The 16,511-nt window shown below is 42.8% G+C and overlaps 1 protein-coding gene across 3 annotated transcripts in view; it reads left to right on the top strand.

Annotated features, from left to right (window-relative positions):
- Positions 1–8,111: 8,111 nt before the first annotated feature.
- Positions 8,112–16,511, top strand: part of LOC142652100 (phosphatidylinositol 5-phosphate 4-kinase type-2 alpha) — a 115,871-nt gene continuing 107,471 nt past the window's right edge. Inside the window, exons 1-2 of one of the 3 annotated variants that reach the window (XM_075827561.1) lie at positions 8,112–8,238; positions 8,415–8,990. In XM_075827561.1, the coding sequence (XP_075683676.1) occupies positions 8,850–8,990 (141 nt within the window). In that variant the 5' untranslated portion in view covers positions 8,112–8,238; positions 8,415–8,849. Of the gene's footprint in view, positions 8,991–9,592; positions 9,686–16,511 lie in introns of those variants that run through there. The other 2 variants (XM_075827560.1, XM_075827563.1) reach the window with 2 other exon arrangements.

Raw genomic sequence — 16,511 nt, forward strand, 5'->3', positions numbered from 1 at the left:
AAGGGTCCTATTACACGGCCCGATCGCTCATCTACATACATTTTCATCATGTTGGCAGCACGTCAGGGAGATGTGCTGCCGACAACGATGATTTTTAATGCGGCATAAAAGAGCAGATCAGCCAATGAACGATGCACTGATCGGGAACAAGAATTCGTATGAACACTTGTTTGCTTGATCATTGGCCCGTATCATTTTTGTTTTTATCATCAGGGATATGTCATAAATGTCAGCTAGATGTGGGTCCCACCTCTGGGACCCGCATCTATCTATAGAACGGAGCCCCCTAAACCCCATTCTACCCTTTTTTGCTCCCGCTGCCTCCCGGCCACTTCCTGACTATACGGTCGGGAGTTACGAAAACAACGTAGCCCGCTGAGCTATGCTGTTTCCGTAACTCACATAGTAGTGAATGGCAGTTACGGAAGCAGCGTAGCATTCGAGCTGCGCTGTTTCCGTAACTACCATACAGTTCTATGGGACTTACGGAAACAGAGTAGATCAGCGAGCTGTGCTGTTTTCCTTTTCATATTCGGATATCACACGATTCTTCCGCAACACTGAGCGGTAGAACGGGGTTTAGGGGTCCCCTTCTAGAAATAGGTGCGGGTCCCAGCAGTGGGACCCGAATTGATCTGATATTTATAACATAAATGTCTCTGATGAGAAAACCCCTTTAAGAGAATATTTGCCCAATAGATTTGTCCTTCTAGCTGGTGAACTGGTGGATCAAGTAAATCTGTGGATTGGATAGATCGATAAGCTTATCTCTTTCCCTTATTCATGGACGTACGTATGTAAACAAATGCAGCAATGTCTAGAGCAGGGGTTTCCCTAGAACATATTTAGGAAGTCCCCGGAAGGCAGCAACAAGACCTGTCCCTTTTACAGTAGCAATGGCAATCTGCCCAAAGATGATCGTCATGAAGGCAAAACAGGCAAAAAATCTCATCCGGAATATAAAATGATAAAATGGTCCTACACCAAGCTTTTTGAGGTAGGAATGGGAATAGGGGTTTCTTGGGAGTGAAGACATTTTTCAGGAGTTTCCCTATGGTAATAAGATTGGGAATCACATAACGACAGCATATGGACGGTATTGCTACGCAGAATTGGAGATATTTATAAATGCAATTATCACAATGTTCGGGCATTAAAAAATGGAACTTGGGTTGCGCTCTATTTATGAAGCCGTTCCACCACTTATCTGCCCAAAACAACAATTTTATTTGTGACAGAAAAAGGGTGTTTGGGTCATTCATACTCTTTGAGAATCATTGGTCAGAAAAGGTGCAGCGAACCTCTCCAGCATCATGCGGTGCATTCAATTCCTAGCCTATTCCTATTCTTTATCCCTATTCTCTTTTCAAAAACCATACTGAACTCCAAAAAATAACTATTATATTTCCTAACATTTATAAGTGATTAAAATATTACAAAGAACACAGGTTTTAGCAGCTGTGCCCATTTATAAAGCTCACTATCACTTCTTATAAAGCTGTAGATGTGTATTAGATATAGTGCAGCAAGAAATGTTGTGTCTATCCTGCATATTTTTTTCTTCCTCCCGCTGGTTTCAGTAAATGTACATTTTATCTCCATTTTATCTTCTAGCCTTAAAGGGGTTGTCCAAATTCTGACAACTGATAACCTATCCACCGTATAGGTCATCAGTATGTCATCGGTGCGGGTCCGACACACGGACCTCCCACCGATAAGCCGCTCCGGTGGCCTTCGGGCACTGGATGTTGTGGCTCATAATGCTATGGACGGAGCTTGGAAGCAGTTGGCTCCGTACATAGCTTAGCGGCTGTGCTGCAGAACTGCAGGTTTGCTCCTATTCACTTGAATAGTACTGCAGCTTGGCCGCTATTCCGTGGCCGGAGCCAACTGCTTTGTGTTTGTACGTCCGGAGGCACCGGAGCCAGCAGATCTGTGCGGGGCCCGGGTGTCGAACCCCTCCCCCCCGCAGATCATGTACTGGTGGATAGGTCATCAGTTGTCAGATGCTGGAAAACCGATTTAAACACAGGCACAGGGACTGCAGCAGCATCCCCCTCCTCTCCCTTCCTCAATGTCTTGTATTTACTGTCTTATACTAGACAGATTTTTGGTGAGATAATCATGGAAATGGGAACTATATGCTACTGGAAGAAAATACAGATGTCAGGAGATATATATACATGTTATATATATATATATATATATATATATATATATATATATATATATATGTGTGTGTGTGTGAGGGTACTACAAATGATTGCTACACTTCAAGTGATTATACTCAGATATTCTCATCATCCATAAAGTAAAGACTCAGGAACATTCTGCTACCCTAAATATCTTTTCATGTCTCATGACCGTCATGCATTGCAGCAGGGGTTAACTTTTTATCGACCTCCCTCATGGCCTTGAGAATTCTGAGCACGCTATATGATAAATGAATGCTACATAGGATTAACGATACCTGGCACTATGAATTATATTAATCAGATATTCACAGTAAGAAAAGCAATGTATTCATCATGTATGATATACAAAAGAAAAGAAAAAGCATGAATTATTTATGTTAAACTCATGACCACTTATGTCTCCTGAACAACACATATCCTTTCCCTGACATCTGATGATCTCCCCTAGTCGTCTCCTGCACTTGTTTTAACAAGTTGACATTTTACCTGAACTCGGTCATCTCATGTATAGCAAGTATATATACTGAATTCTTTCCTCCTCTAAGAATACATAATGGTATGCTATATATGACAGTGTACCATGCATGTGGAGATACTGCATACAAGGAAATGAATATAATACAATAAATATAAAATAGCAAGAAAATGAAAATAAATATGTGATACAATTTTGTCAGAAAACACCAAACTCACAGTTTTCCTTGGTGTTTCTCCCTGGCCACTGTCAGGGGGACATTGAATGAATTAGTCCCCCTTTACATCAAATGTATGCTCTACATTTATCTTGTATGTCAGGAAAACTCCAAACATACACGCTAAACATACATGCCCACAAGGCTTCATATGGCCTTCATCTGGCCGGTATGCATCTTGGAGAACTAACCGCAGATCTTCTGTAGATGTAGGCTTCCTCAAATCCCTCTGTCCCTTCATTTAATCCTAGACAGACTCGACGATGTTGAGATCAGGGCTCTGTGGGGGCCATATCATCACTTCCGGGCTCCTTGTTCTTCTTGACGCTGAAGATAGTTCTTAATGACATTTGCTGTTTATTTGGGGTCGTTGTCTTTCTACATAATAAATTTGGAGCCAGTCAGACGCCTCCCGGATGGTATTGCATGATGGATAAATATCTGCCTGTATTTCACAGCATTGAGGACACCATTAATTCTGACCAAATCCCCAACTCTATTTGCTGAAATGCAGCCCCAAACTTGCAAGGACCCTCCACCATGCTTTACTGTTGCCTGCAGACACTCATTATTGTATCGCTCTCCAGCCCTTCGGCAAACAAACCGCCTTCTGTTACAGCCAAATATTTAATATTTTGACTCATCAGTCCAGAGTACTTGCTGCCTTTTTTCTGCACCCCAGTTCCTATGTTTTCATGCATAGTTGAATCTCTTGGCTTCGTTTCCATGTGGAAGGTATGGCTTTTTGGCCGCAATTCTTCCATGAAGACCACTTCTGGAGAGACTTCTCCGAATGGTAGATGTGTGTACCTGGATCCCACTGGTTTCTGCCAGTTCTGAGCTGCTGACGCTGCTGAACATCTTCTGATTTCAAAGGGAAGTAAGCATGCTGTGTCTTTAATCTGCTGCACTAAGATTCTTTGGCCGACCACTGCGCCTACGGTCCTCAACATTGCCCGTTTCTTTGTGCTTCTTCAAAAGAGCTTGAACAGCACATCATGAAACCCCAGTCTGCTCTGAAAGCTATACTGCATCAGCATGGTCTCTTCCAGGAACAACTATCTTGTTGCTGTGCTCAGTCTTGCCATGGTGGACCTGTGACATGAAACTGTCTTCCACAACCTCACCTTTGTAGTAGACTTTGCCTGTTCCTCATCCAGGTTTAAGCCTCTTACACAGCTGTTTCTGTTACAGTAAATGACTGTGTTTCAACCTTCATATGAAATTTCTGATTATTGTGACCTGTTTGGTATAATTGGTTAATCATACACCTGTCTATAATGCTACAAAATCCATGACTTTGTGCAAGTGTACCTAGAAGAATTGATGATGTTTTGAAAGCAAAGGGTGGTCACACCAAATTTTGATTTGATTTATATTTCTCTTCTGTTCATTCACTTTGTATTTTGATAATTGATAAAAAAAAAATATATGAATACTTCTATTTTTTCAAAGAATTCTTACTTTGCAGCATTTTTCCACAATTGCCTACAACTTTTGCACAGTACTGTGCATATATATATATATATATATATATATATATATATATATATATATATATATATATATATAAAACAAAATTATATATAAAAACACAATGCACTTTCTACCAGGAATATTTAATACCTGAATAATGTCATATAATGACAGATAATATTTTCATACAATTCCCACTCTATACAGCCATTAAGTGTCAAAATTATACTGCCATACCACGTTTAAACAATACTGCCCACATAACACTGCCGTGTATTTTCTAATTCTACCATTCAATGCTTAAATAAAATGACTTCATTTTGTCTGTATACATTTCCCTGATTCATGGTGTGAGGTATTTTCCTCATGATGACATCACCTCCGGCTTTGTAGCTCATGACACATCAGCAAGTTCAGCCGTCTTAGTTACTCGTGTTCCTGGGAGATGTAACTAATCACTCACCACATTTATGATTATAGGTGAGTAGGCCAGTTCAGCATGTTCAGACATGGCCCTTGGCATTCTGCTAAAATTCATGAATTCTATGAAGACATAAAGGAAAGTTCCCACTTATCTATATTGCACCTTGTATAAACATGATAACATTTTGACCATGCACAAGGATGCAGCATAGCCTACACAGATGCAGACTATCAATACGCGGGGCCACACAGCCTACATATGATTGGGAATTGCATTATCTATCTATATACAAATTATTTAAAGACATGTCAGTGGAAAATTATATAAATGCATAAATGTATGTCAGGGCTTATAGTGACCATTACCGTTTTATATTTATTTTTTTCTATTGGTCGGAATATGTATCGGACTTACTCAACAATTCTTAAATAAAGACAAGTTGACTGAGAAATGACAGGCAGGTCAAGTGTTGTATTGTTCTGATTTTTGCTGATTTTTCATGGTGCACTGTGCGGATTGTTGCATTGCTTGGTACATGTGGGTTAGGCCTGAGAGCTTGTGTGAAAAGTGAGATCTTGTTTTGTGGAACAAATGACTTAAAATGAATTTCATACAGCTTGAAAATGTTGTGCATCTACCTGTAAATATCTATCTATCTATCTATCTATCTATCTATCTATCTATCTATCTATCTATCTATCTATCTATCTATCTATCTATCTATCTATGATCTATGTCTTATGTATCCAACGCTGCCAAATTAGAAAACTGGAGATAATTCTAAGTACAACTTTTTCACATTTTTTTTTTTCATAGATGTTTCCTACATGTCTCACTTTTGTGGTCCCATTTGTGGTCCACTCCTGGAAAAAACACTCTTGGTTAACATAAGTGCCCTATGTCCCACAAAATCTGATAATGTAGATTACAGCAGTGTTTTTTATTTTGAAAAACGATAATTTTTGAGCAAGTTATGAGCAATTTGTAGGTTTATGCTAATTAGTTTCTTAATAGGCAACTGGGCGTTTTATACCTTTTGACCAACTGGGTGTTGTACAGAGGAGTGTATGACGTTGAACAATCAGTGACTAATCAGTGACCAATCAGTGACCAATCAGCGCCATACACTTCTCCCCATGCATGTCCATTTGTACTCAGCACAGAGTGATCTCGCGAAATCATGCTGTGCAGTCACTTACTCACACATTAACGAGCGCTACTTCCCCTTCATTCCTTATCTGCTCGTACTGTGAATCACTGACACACTTCTATGGACAGTATTACAGCCCATTCACTTCAATGGGAGAAGGCTGTAAGGGTATGTTCACACGCCCTATTTACGGACGTAATTCAGGCGTTTTTCGCCTGGGATTACGGCCAAAAAAATGGCTCCAAACCATTGGCAAACATCTGTCCATTGAATTCAATGGGTCTTACGGTGTTCTGTGCAGACAGGCTTTTTTTTTACGCGCCGCTGTCAAAAGACAGCGCGTAAAAAGCCGGCCGCCTCAAAGAAGTGCATGTCACTTCTTGAGACGTAATTGGAGCCGTTTTTCATTGAGTCCATTGAAAAACAGCTCCAATTACGTCCGTAATGGACTTGTGCACTTGCAAAAACGTCCGAAATTTAGGAGCTGTTTTCGCCTGAAAACAGCTCCGTAATTTCAGACGTATTTTACGTTTGCGTGTGAACATACCCTTATACTGTGACCCACTGATACAAGTGTGTCGGCGATTCAGTGTAAGCAGATGAATAATGAAGGGGAAGCTTGTACGAGCGCTGCGGCCCCTTCGAAAAAGCTGTGCGAGGGTGCCGGTAGTCAGACCCCAACCGGTCAGATAATGATGGCCTATTCTGACCTGAGGATAGGCCATCAATTTCTTATGATTGGAAAAGCCCTTTAATTGGCTTTTTATAAAAATTGGTCCTTGCATGTGTGTTTAAAATAGGTAAAGAAGGTTGTGAGTCCCATTGAAAACAATGAATGATGACAATCTCTGTACAGTGATATGGATTATGTTGGTGCTATATAAGCAATGGAAAAAATATAATGGGCAGAACAAGCATTTGTTAGAGAGTTATTGAATGTGTATGTGCTCTGTTTTTCCCTGAATCTGATTACTGTACAGCAGCGTTCTCCAACATGTGGTCCTCCAGCTTTTTCAAAACTAGAACTCCCAGCATTTCCTGACAGCCAAGGCATGGTGGAAGTTGTAGTGTTGCAACAGCTGGATAGCCACAGTTTGGAGTACACTGCTGTACCGTGTAAAGTTTAAAGTCCAAAAACAAACACATAGGGAATTTAGATTGTGAGCTCCAGTGGAGAGAGTGAATGATGATAACTTATGTACAGAGCTGTGGAATATGTTTGACGCTATATAAAAACCATATATAAATAGATAAATACTACACTCGCAAATCACCAGAATAACCTCTGTACAGACAATGAACAAGCAGGGAATACCGGGAGAGTTCAGCTCTGAAGCCTGCATATTAATGAATGCAGCTCTGGGTGGGATACAGGCTCAATACAAAATACATATATATTTACTAAATGACAATCTATACTGTAGAATTTACCCTAGGATGAAATAATAACTTGCAGAATATAAATAATTTCTATATGTAAACTGTAACATGGTGATAGGAGGTTATTCAGCCATGAATGCGCCCAGCACGCAGCTGACCGTCTTCCAGAGCATTGAAGATGCCCGGTCACCTTTCCTGACATGTTTAGTTTGGTAAAGACATATTTCCAATGAAATAACAATTCAACAGCAACTTTTGTTAGAAATCTGCCTGGGTCCATTCCTCTGTTATTCCTCCTAGAAATGTATACATAAATTGTCAACTGAGTGTTACCATTCTTCTGGTGAAATGGGTGTGTCTCTATTGAGAGCACTGATTGGACATTGTAAGTCTGTGTAGGGCCACCCCCCCCCCCCAACTGGTAACACCCAGCTGTTAATGTATTCATACATTTCTAAGGGGAGTAACAGAGGAACAACATAGTGCTCTCCGAAAAGATGCTCCAAAATTATTATTTCATGGGGAATACAATCCTTTACTAAAACAGACATGTCAGGAGACGTGATAGAAGTGCGAACACCTTCTTATATCGACATTTAACCATTGCCTTGTTGAGAAGTCGCCTCAAAGCCAAGAATCACATGAGAATAATGATTAAAAAAAGTCTTTTTTTTTTCACGCCCTCCCGCACGTATTCTGCCTAGGGCACAGGCTGATGAAACCAAGAATCCCTCGCTCGCATACATAGATAGGCCGGGCCCGCCCGCCCCTCCTTTCTCCGCCTCCGATGCTGTCAGTCAGAGAAGCTACAAGCGGCCGGAAGCGCAGGGAAGATGCAGCCAACAGCACAGCGAGCAGCCGGGGCCGGAGGATAGACGGGGGGGACAGCATTAAATATACAGGAGAGCTGTGCAGAGCCTGGTGAGGCCGGCTGGCAGGGGGCACTGGGGGCATGCACGCTGGTCTATGTATGTGGTGTCTTCTGTGCACTGCAGGGAGGGTTCATGCTGCAGTAGGAGGGAAGATCACAGAGTATGTGGGTGTACGAGCCACGAGCAGCAGCCGCAGCCGCCTATATCTGTCTGTGTCTTTTGCAGAAGGAGCAGCAGCTGGTGCAGCATCATTTGCTGTCATCCAGCAGAGAGGAGATGGATGGATAGGAGCCACTCCAGGAAGCAGAAGGAGGGAGCTGCAGTAAATCAAACCCATCGCCTGGCATGAGAGGAAGACAAGAAGGGGGCTAGATCTATAGTGGATGTGGGAGATAGAGGGAAACGCCTACAGATCGAGGAGATCCCACTCAGACCTCTATCTCTCCCCTATAGACTCCTTCCTATCTGGGCTGGAGCTACAAAGCCTGTGCCAGGCAGCTGACGTTGGCACAATATTGTTTTTATTTGCCGTCTATGAATCAGTGCAAAACTTTGCAGGATCGGGATCATTGTGGTGCTGGATGAAGGTTGGGGCACTGCAGAGAGCCCTCTAGGTGACGTTCTTGCGGAGGACAGAGGGGTATTTGGCTGGAGAAGACCATGGCGGCAGCAAGCAGTGTAGCCGCAACGTTGGCCAGTAAGACCAAGACTAAGAAAAAACACTTTGTGGCTCAAAAAGTCAAGTTGTTCCGGGCCAGTGACCCTCTGCTCAGCGTCCTGATGTGGGGAGTCAATCACTCGGTAAGAAAGAATGGCCCGTGAATGGGCATCACTTCTATCTAGTGGCTGTCACCATTATTTCTGATTGTGCCAGGGCATCCCAGTACAGCCCAGGTCTGATCACCATGTGCTACATGTGCTATACAGTACAATAGGTGGCATGGGGCAGATGGCAATGCACGGTTAAGGGTGACCATAAACGACACAACTGTTCTTGTGCCTTTTATTAAATGCCCTTTATGTGCTGCTGCTGGCGCTGTATTGTATTTGACAAGCTTGGCTGGCATGTCTTATTGTGACTCTTGGAAGTTTGAGATCATTTGTAGATATTTTATCTTAATTGGTGGCATGTTAACCCTTCTTGTGCTAAACCACAAAGGACACCATCCTAGTGTTACAGGTTGTTAGATATTGTCCAGCTTGTCCCCTGCAGAGGTCACTGCAGAACATCATTCCATAGGACATGTCAGGAGACGGAGGTCCTCACCCTGGTGACCGCTTAGTTCTCTGTCCCTCGTATATAATGAGGCTGGTGGTTTACAGTCAAGGCCATTACAACTACTGTCTATTGTCCATCTTGTCCGAGGTGGCTGCAGTCTGGTAGAATGATCCTTTCAGCGCTTGAGGAATAAGAGAGAAGTGTCGTCACCGTGGAGAAGAATTTGTGTAAATGCACGGGATTAGTAGTAGATGGTAATGGCTGCACACAGTCTGCGGTGAGATGATTCATACCGGCCGCTTAGATGAAGATGGACCCGGGGTCCGACGCTTATTATTTTTGTTGCATTTTTCATAGTGTGAACATCCAATGTGTCAAAAAATGTGCTCCCATTTTTGTGTTTGTTTTGATGTCTTTCGATACTTATTGTTGGGCCCCAAAAAGTCATATTCGGTCATGGACTCGTCTAACTTTATCTTAATGGCAATACTTTGTCCATTTCTCGTTCCGCTGTACCGTTTTGAACGTAACCAGGACAAATCCCACTTCCCATCTAGCCCGTGTGTCTTGAAGTTGCCGCCTGTGCGTTTTAGGGGGTGTTTTCTATTAATGTCTATGAGGCTACGTGCACACGTTGCATAATTTGATGCAGAAAATCTGCATCTAAACCGCAGGTCATTTCACAGGTAAAATCAGCACCTAAGGGTATGTTCACACGGCGGGGGTCCGTAACGGCTGAAATTACGGTGATGTTTCAGCCTGAAAACATCCCCGTAATTTCAGCCGTAACGGCATGTGCAGGCGCTTGAACGCCGCGTCAATTACGGCCGTAATTAGCGCTGCTATTCATTGGAGTCAATGAATAGCGGCTCCAATTACGGCCAAAGAAGTGACAGGTCACTTCTTCTACGCGGGCGTCTATTTACGCGCCGTCATTTGACAGCGGCGCGTAAATATACGCCTCGTGTGAACAGACAAACGTCTGCCCATTGCTTTCAATGGGCAGATGTTTGTCAGCGCTATTGAGGCGCTATTTTCAGACGTAAATCGGGGCAAAAACGCCCGAATTACGTCCGTAAATAGGCCGTGTGAACATACCCTAATAGTTCGATTTTATGCTGCAGATTTTGTTGCTTTTTATTTTTTTTATTTAGAAACTAGTCCGATACAATTCACAAACCGGAACGTAAGATAAATTGACATGCTGCGAAAATACGCACCGCAGGTCAATTTCCGTGCAGAATTTTTTATTGCAACGTGTAGATGAGATTTCTTGACAATTCATTTACTTTGCTGGTACGGAATTATGCTGCGGATTTGCAGCACAAAAATACGCGCAGCAAATTCACACTTATTACGCATCGTGTGCATTTGGCCTGAAAGTTCTTATTGTTGGGTCACATGTTATACGGTAGTTTCACCTGCTGATATTTTGTCCATCTTTGGGTCCATTGTAACCATGTCGTGCCTGCCCAATAAGCCCTGCGGTGAATTCTCATTCACCACTTGTCATATTGTCCAGTACATGTATTTCCATAGGATATGTCATAAATGTCCGATAAGTGGGAGTCCCAATGCTGAGACTACGGGTCCCATGTCCTCCTTTGTCCATTAAAACCCAACAGAACATGGCTGTAAAGGGGAGGACAAGCCGGGGAGAGCCCGCTACGTCTCTCTAGAGTAAGGCTAAGGTCACACTTGCATTGGCTAATCCGTTACTCTGATCTGTTTTTAGATTAAAAAATTAGGATCAAAACAGATCCGTTAAAAATTCCTTTGAAATCAAAATAACGGATGCAAACAAATTACAATCCGTTTGTATCCGTTTTACATTGACACCAATGATAAAAATAACCATCCGTTAGACATCCGTTTCTTTGAACTCAGTAAAAGTCCTGTACTCTGAACTTTTTTCTCCGTCAAAAAAACGTATGACTAACATAACGGGCGCAAACGGATGCAAATAAAAACCCCATCGATTTCAATGGGATGTTTAACGGATCCGTTTTTATCTTTATTGTGATCTAAGAACGGCTTATACAACGCAAGTGTGAACTTAGCCATACAGAAACAACTGAGCATCTATTTATCAATATTTAGGAACATGTTTGATACATTTTGAGTCAAAAGATTCAGATGTATCTGTTTTTGTGTGCGCTTTTTCTGCCAACTCCAAACCACTGCAATTCCTGGAGTGTCACCCGTGTAATTTTAATCTGATTAGTGGATAGGAAGAAATATGATCTCTTCTTTCTGATGGCTGAAGCCATGAAACTTTAAATATCTCTGCGGGTTTTTTCTGCCCGTGCTGTGACGGACTTAATAAGAATCGTAATGTTATTGGAAAACTCAACTACGAAGTGTTCTGACTGATCATTAAATGAAGCAGATGTTCAGTTTCTAGCAAACAGAATTATTGCAAACGCTCCAAGACATTATCTTAAATTAATACACTAAGGAAAAGCCGAGGTAGGCAGGAGAGGTTTTGCTTGGGTGGAACTACAAGTCTCAGCATGTAAGTCCGAGGCCGGCTAGACAATCATTAGGCCTTTGGTTGGCAGTGTATATGCTATTTGTAACAATGTGTTCTGGCTTTTGTTAGGTGCTTTGTATCCTTGTTTTATTTTTGTATAGGTGTTTACAGTCAGACAAAAATGAATGGTTTCCTTTATTTGGGGTTACAATGTTTATTTGTTTTATAATCTACTGCTGGTTTGTTACTAGTGAAATAAAATATGTATTGAGTCTCTTTCACATGATCGTTGTGCTACTTTGGCCGTTTTTGACGGCATCCGAGTGGCACCCGATAGTCTTCACAGACCCATGCACTTTAGCGGGTGAATCGGGTCCATGAAAAATGGTCCGAGTCTACGATCCGAGGAAAGATAGAACATGTCCTATTTTTCCTCGGATCACTGACGGCGCACTCGGTCGTGCGCATGAGCCGTTACTTTTCTACTTACAGTTAAAATAAAATTCCCTTAATCCGGCATTTTATAGTCCAGACAGTCCAGCACTTGTTTCCAACATAGTACTGAAAAATAATTTAGCAGATGAACCAGTTATGAGACTTATCCAATTAAAAAACAAGCGTTTTTCACTTTAGGCCTCATGCACATGACCGTATTGGTTTTGCGGTCCGCTACTGTCTGTCGGACCGCAAGTAAATCTTCGTTGTGCTTCCGTGTGTCATTCTGACGGTATTGGTAAATCCGCAAATCCGGACCGCAAAATTACTTGTCCTGCGTTTTGGCAGTCCGGATGTGCGACCCCCGCAACGATCCATGTGAATCACGGTCGTGTGCATGGGGTCATAAAAAAGAAAGGATCCGCAATTTAACCGCAAAAATGCAGATAAATTGCGGCCACACAAATCTGATTATGTGCATGAGGCCTAAGGGTTATCTACACACAGGAAAATGTAATCTAATCTTCTATGACTTTTAGGTAATCCAGAATATGTATTAATCTGGCATCTGCCAGGCTGCATTGAAGGGGTTTTTCTGAGATTCCCCCTACAAAAAAAAAACCTAGAAAAAAAAAGTTTCCCTACTGTAGCCAACATGATGAGAAAATTTGTATTAAAAGAAATAATAATTACCACCACTCAAGTTCCCGGGCGCGCTGTTTGCTTTCATTGCTTGAAGCATTTTTGTTTACTCAGCTTCATGCTGAGACTACATGTCCCAAAATGCCTTGCACACTCTAAGCAATGTGTATTAGGCTCCTATCTCTTTTTCCTAGGGACTTCAGATGGAGAGTACAGTAGGGACCGCGCATGCTGGTTCCACTAGTATGAAAAATGGGCTGCACAGCACAAGGACCATTGGCTGGATTTTAAATTCCATTATTGTCTACAGTATGTACAGTGACTCTCTTTAAAAAAAACACCTCTCATTCTGACTGGTGACCACCCTTTTTTGGGACCCCTTTTAAGACCGCATACTGGAGGCACCAGTTACTGGAGCTCTGTGTGCAGCTATAGGCTGCAGCGCACCCTGCCACTACCTGTTAAAGTAGACGCCACAAGGAAAACAAGTAAGCCATGCTGGGTAGAATGAGAGGGGAGGCTATGCAAGGGACTGAGGGGAGGCTATGCAAGGGACTGAGGGGAGACTATGCAAGGGACTGAGGGGAGGCTATGCAAAGGACTGAGAAGGACTGAGAAGAGGGGAGGCTATGCATGGGCCTGAGAAGAGGGGAGGCTATGCATGGGCCTGAGAAGAGGGGAGGCTATGCATGGGCCTGAGAAGAGGGGAGGCTATGCATGGGCCTGAGAAGAGGGGAGGCTATGGAAAGACCTGAGAAGAGGGGAGGCTAGCCAAGGGACTGAGAAGAGGGGAGGCTATGCAAGGGACTGAGTGGAGGGGAGCCATGCTGGTTGACCGGTGAGAGGGCAAGTCATTCTTGAGACTGTGGAGAAGGGAAGTCATGCTGGGGACTGAGAGGTAGAGTAGAGCTGTACTGGTGATTTCCAATGTGGTGGAGTCATCCTGGAGACTGACCAGAACAAAAGGGTTATCCTGGGGACTGAGAAGGAGAGTGGATCCCTGCTGGGGACTGAGGGGAGGGCAGCTATGCTGCGGACTAAAAAGGAGATTGGAGCCATGCTGAGGACTAAGTACTATGCTGTGCTGTGGTGTTTTTCAACCTGTGGCTCCCTGGTAGGGTAAACTGGGAAACCACAGGCAGAAGATCACTCTTGTATACTGTTTGAAAACTGAGTTTACATGTTTCATATAAGTTACAATACTTACCGGATGCAAAGAATTCACCCCAAGGTCATAATTCAATACTATACGCTGTAGACAAAATTATTTCGGGTTGTTTCATTATGCTGTGTGTTAATTAGTGTGCTGAACATTAAACACTTCTACTCTGGACTTTTTTTCTTTGCGGGGGCCAACGCGATAAAAACACAATTTTTCTGTGCAATTTTGGGTGGTCATCACAGAGTTTTCACTGTAAAGCAGGGGTAGTCAACTGTTTTTTAGTGAAGGTCCATTTACTTGGGTCTGTCGTCAGATGAAGGTCTGAGCTGAACCCCAACGGTAAGGCTATATTCATATGGGTCGGATTTACCATAGGCAGTTCTGACCCATGGATCTGCGGCAAAAATCCGAGGCTTATCTGCCACAATGCCCCTTTATATATAGTGCCCCTGTAGATCATGCCCCTTTAAGATATTGCCAGACAATGCCTCTTTTAGATAGTTCCCCCTGTAGATAGTGCCACACACACCCCTCTTACACATGTTAGACCTGCAGCCTGTGGGACGCTGAGACAGGCCCCTTGCAGTGGCCATTGCGATGCAGTGACGTCATGGTGCCGGCCTGCACAAGGATCCTGTCCCAGCATCTTATAGACTGCAGGTCTAACGTGGCCTTTAGCCTAGTGACTGGTGGAGCAGGGAGCTGATAGCTCCCTGATCCACCGTTGTATTCAATTGTATCTGCTTACTGAGGACTCTGATACAATTTGAATGTGGCAGTTGCCCGGGGATCCCCCTGATGACTCCACTAGTCCAGACAACTGGCATCCTCGGTCCGCCAGTTGAGGACCCCTACTGTAAAGTATAGTTGTCTTGGAATATACCCATATATACGGTCAATAGGCGAAATTCAATAGTAAGTGGGTTAGGCGCTTCATTGATTTTTAAAGTGTGTTCTACTGTATATAAACGGATTGCCATCTGGAATGATGCTTTGGTGGCATGTGTATTTGTAGCACTGCAGAACTGGAGATGGAGCAGGACCACATTCCCATTTTTGCCATGCTGGCTGCCTGCTATTTTTAGCAGCTGCCCATTCCTGTCTGTCACCCTCTACACCCTATTGCCCTTAAAACATTGTTACAGCAACATATACATTAAACTCTGTTTATGTCACTTTGGATTTCAATCATTGGCTCTTAGTCCTGTATCTGCTCTGTAACCTTGTACATGTCGACTTAGTTCATAAGTATGGATTATATCTATGACTATGACAGATGTATATGTAGATGTGGCAGTGCTGAATTTGTTATTTAAGTTCTTGGGGGCTTCACTGCTTGTGAATTGTGATGACTCTCCAAATATAGATAATGCAGTACGTTTTACTGCAGTCCTAAGAAAAACCACAGATGACAAATTACAGTACCGTGAATGATATATTGTGCCAATGACAAACTTAACTCTGCTGAATTTTACAAACTCAGAGCAGCTTCATCTGTACAGCATTTTGACTCTCTAGTCCCGCAGAGGCTGCTATATGGACAAACTGTGAGATTCTGTATCCCGGTGATCGTAGATGGGCAGACATCTTTCTGACACCAGGCGAAACCCTGTTCTCCTAAACTTGCTTTCTGCTCACTGTTCCTTCCTCTTCGATCTTCCTTAGACAAGGATTTTCTAATGGAGTGTAGGGGGGGGGGGGGTTTACTGTTGTGATACAAAGCTCCCTCCCCCACTACACAGTGTGATTCTTCCTTGATCTTCAGATTCGTCCATAGGATTGGACCATGAATTACCAACTACGGAAATTGAGGAGTGCAAAGGAAAATGAACACCTTGATGACATAAATTAGGGCATTTTGTTATTTCTTAGAATTTATTTCATAAGGATTTTCCAACCTCCTTTCTTCAGATCATGACCACTAAGCATCTGTGCTGAGCAGTGTCATCTATTTATTTGTGTAGAGGACGGGTTGGTTCATAACACAACTTTGTGCAAGTCATTGGTTACCATGATTTGGGGGAAGCAGCCAGCAAGGACGTCCACAGGGTGACATTGTGACCCATGGTTGTACCAAGTCCTCCAAACAGGGCAGAGTTTTTTTGCAATGATTTTCACACTCCGCTATTTAAAGGGGGTCCGGAAACCCCTTTAACGATTGTCGGTAAACCTTTCCGACCGTGATCATCCATTTATTGGTAGAAGCGTGGCTGCTAAATCAGTTCCTGTAAAGAAAATGCACACGCAGCAATGCACATGAATGATATCTTACATATTGGAAATGGAGAATAATTCCTGTTCTTATAACAGTGTCCAGATCATATAGGTGGCAAGACTTTATCTCTAAGACCAGCCTGATTTTTGGGTAGGAGAATGATCTTCGGCCCTGTT

The sequence above is a fragment of the Rhinoderma darwinii genome, chromosome 5 (genome assembly GCF_050947455.1).
Source record: "Rhinoderma darwinii isolate aRhiDar2 chromosome 5, aRhiDar2.hap1, whole genome shotgun sequence".
NCBI lineage: Eukaryota > Metazoa > Chordata > Amphibia > Anura > Rhinodermatidae > Rhinoderma > Rhinoderma darwinii.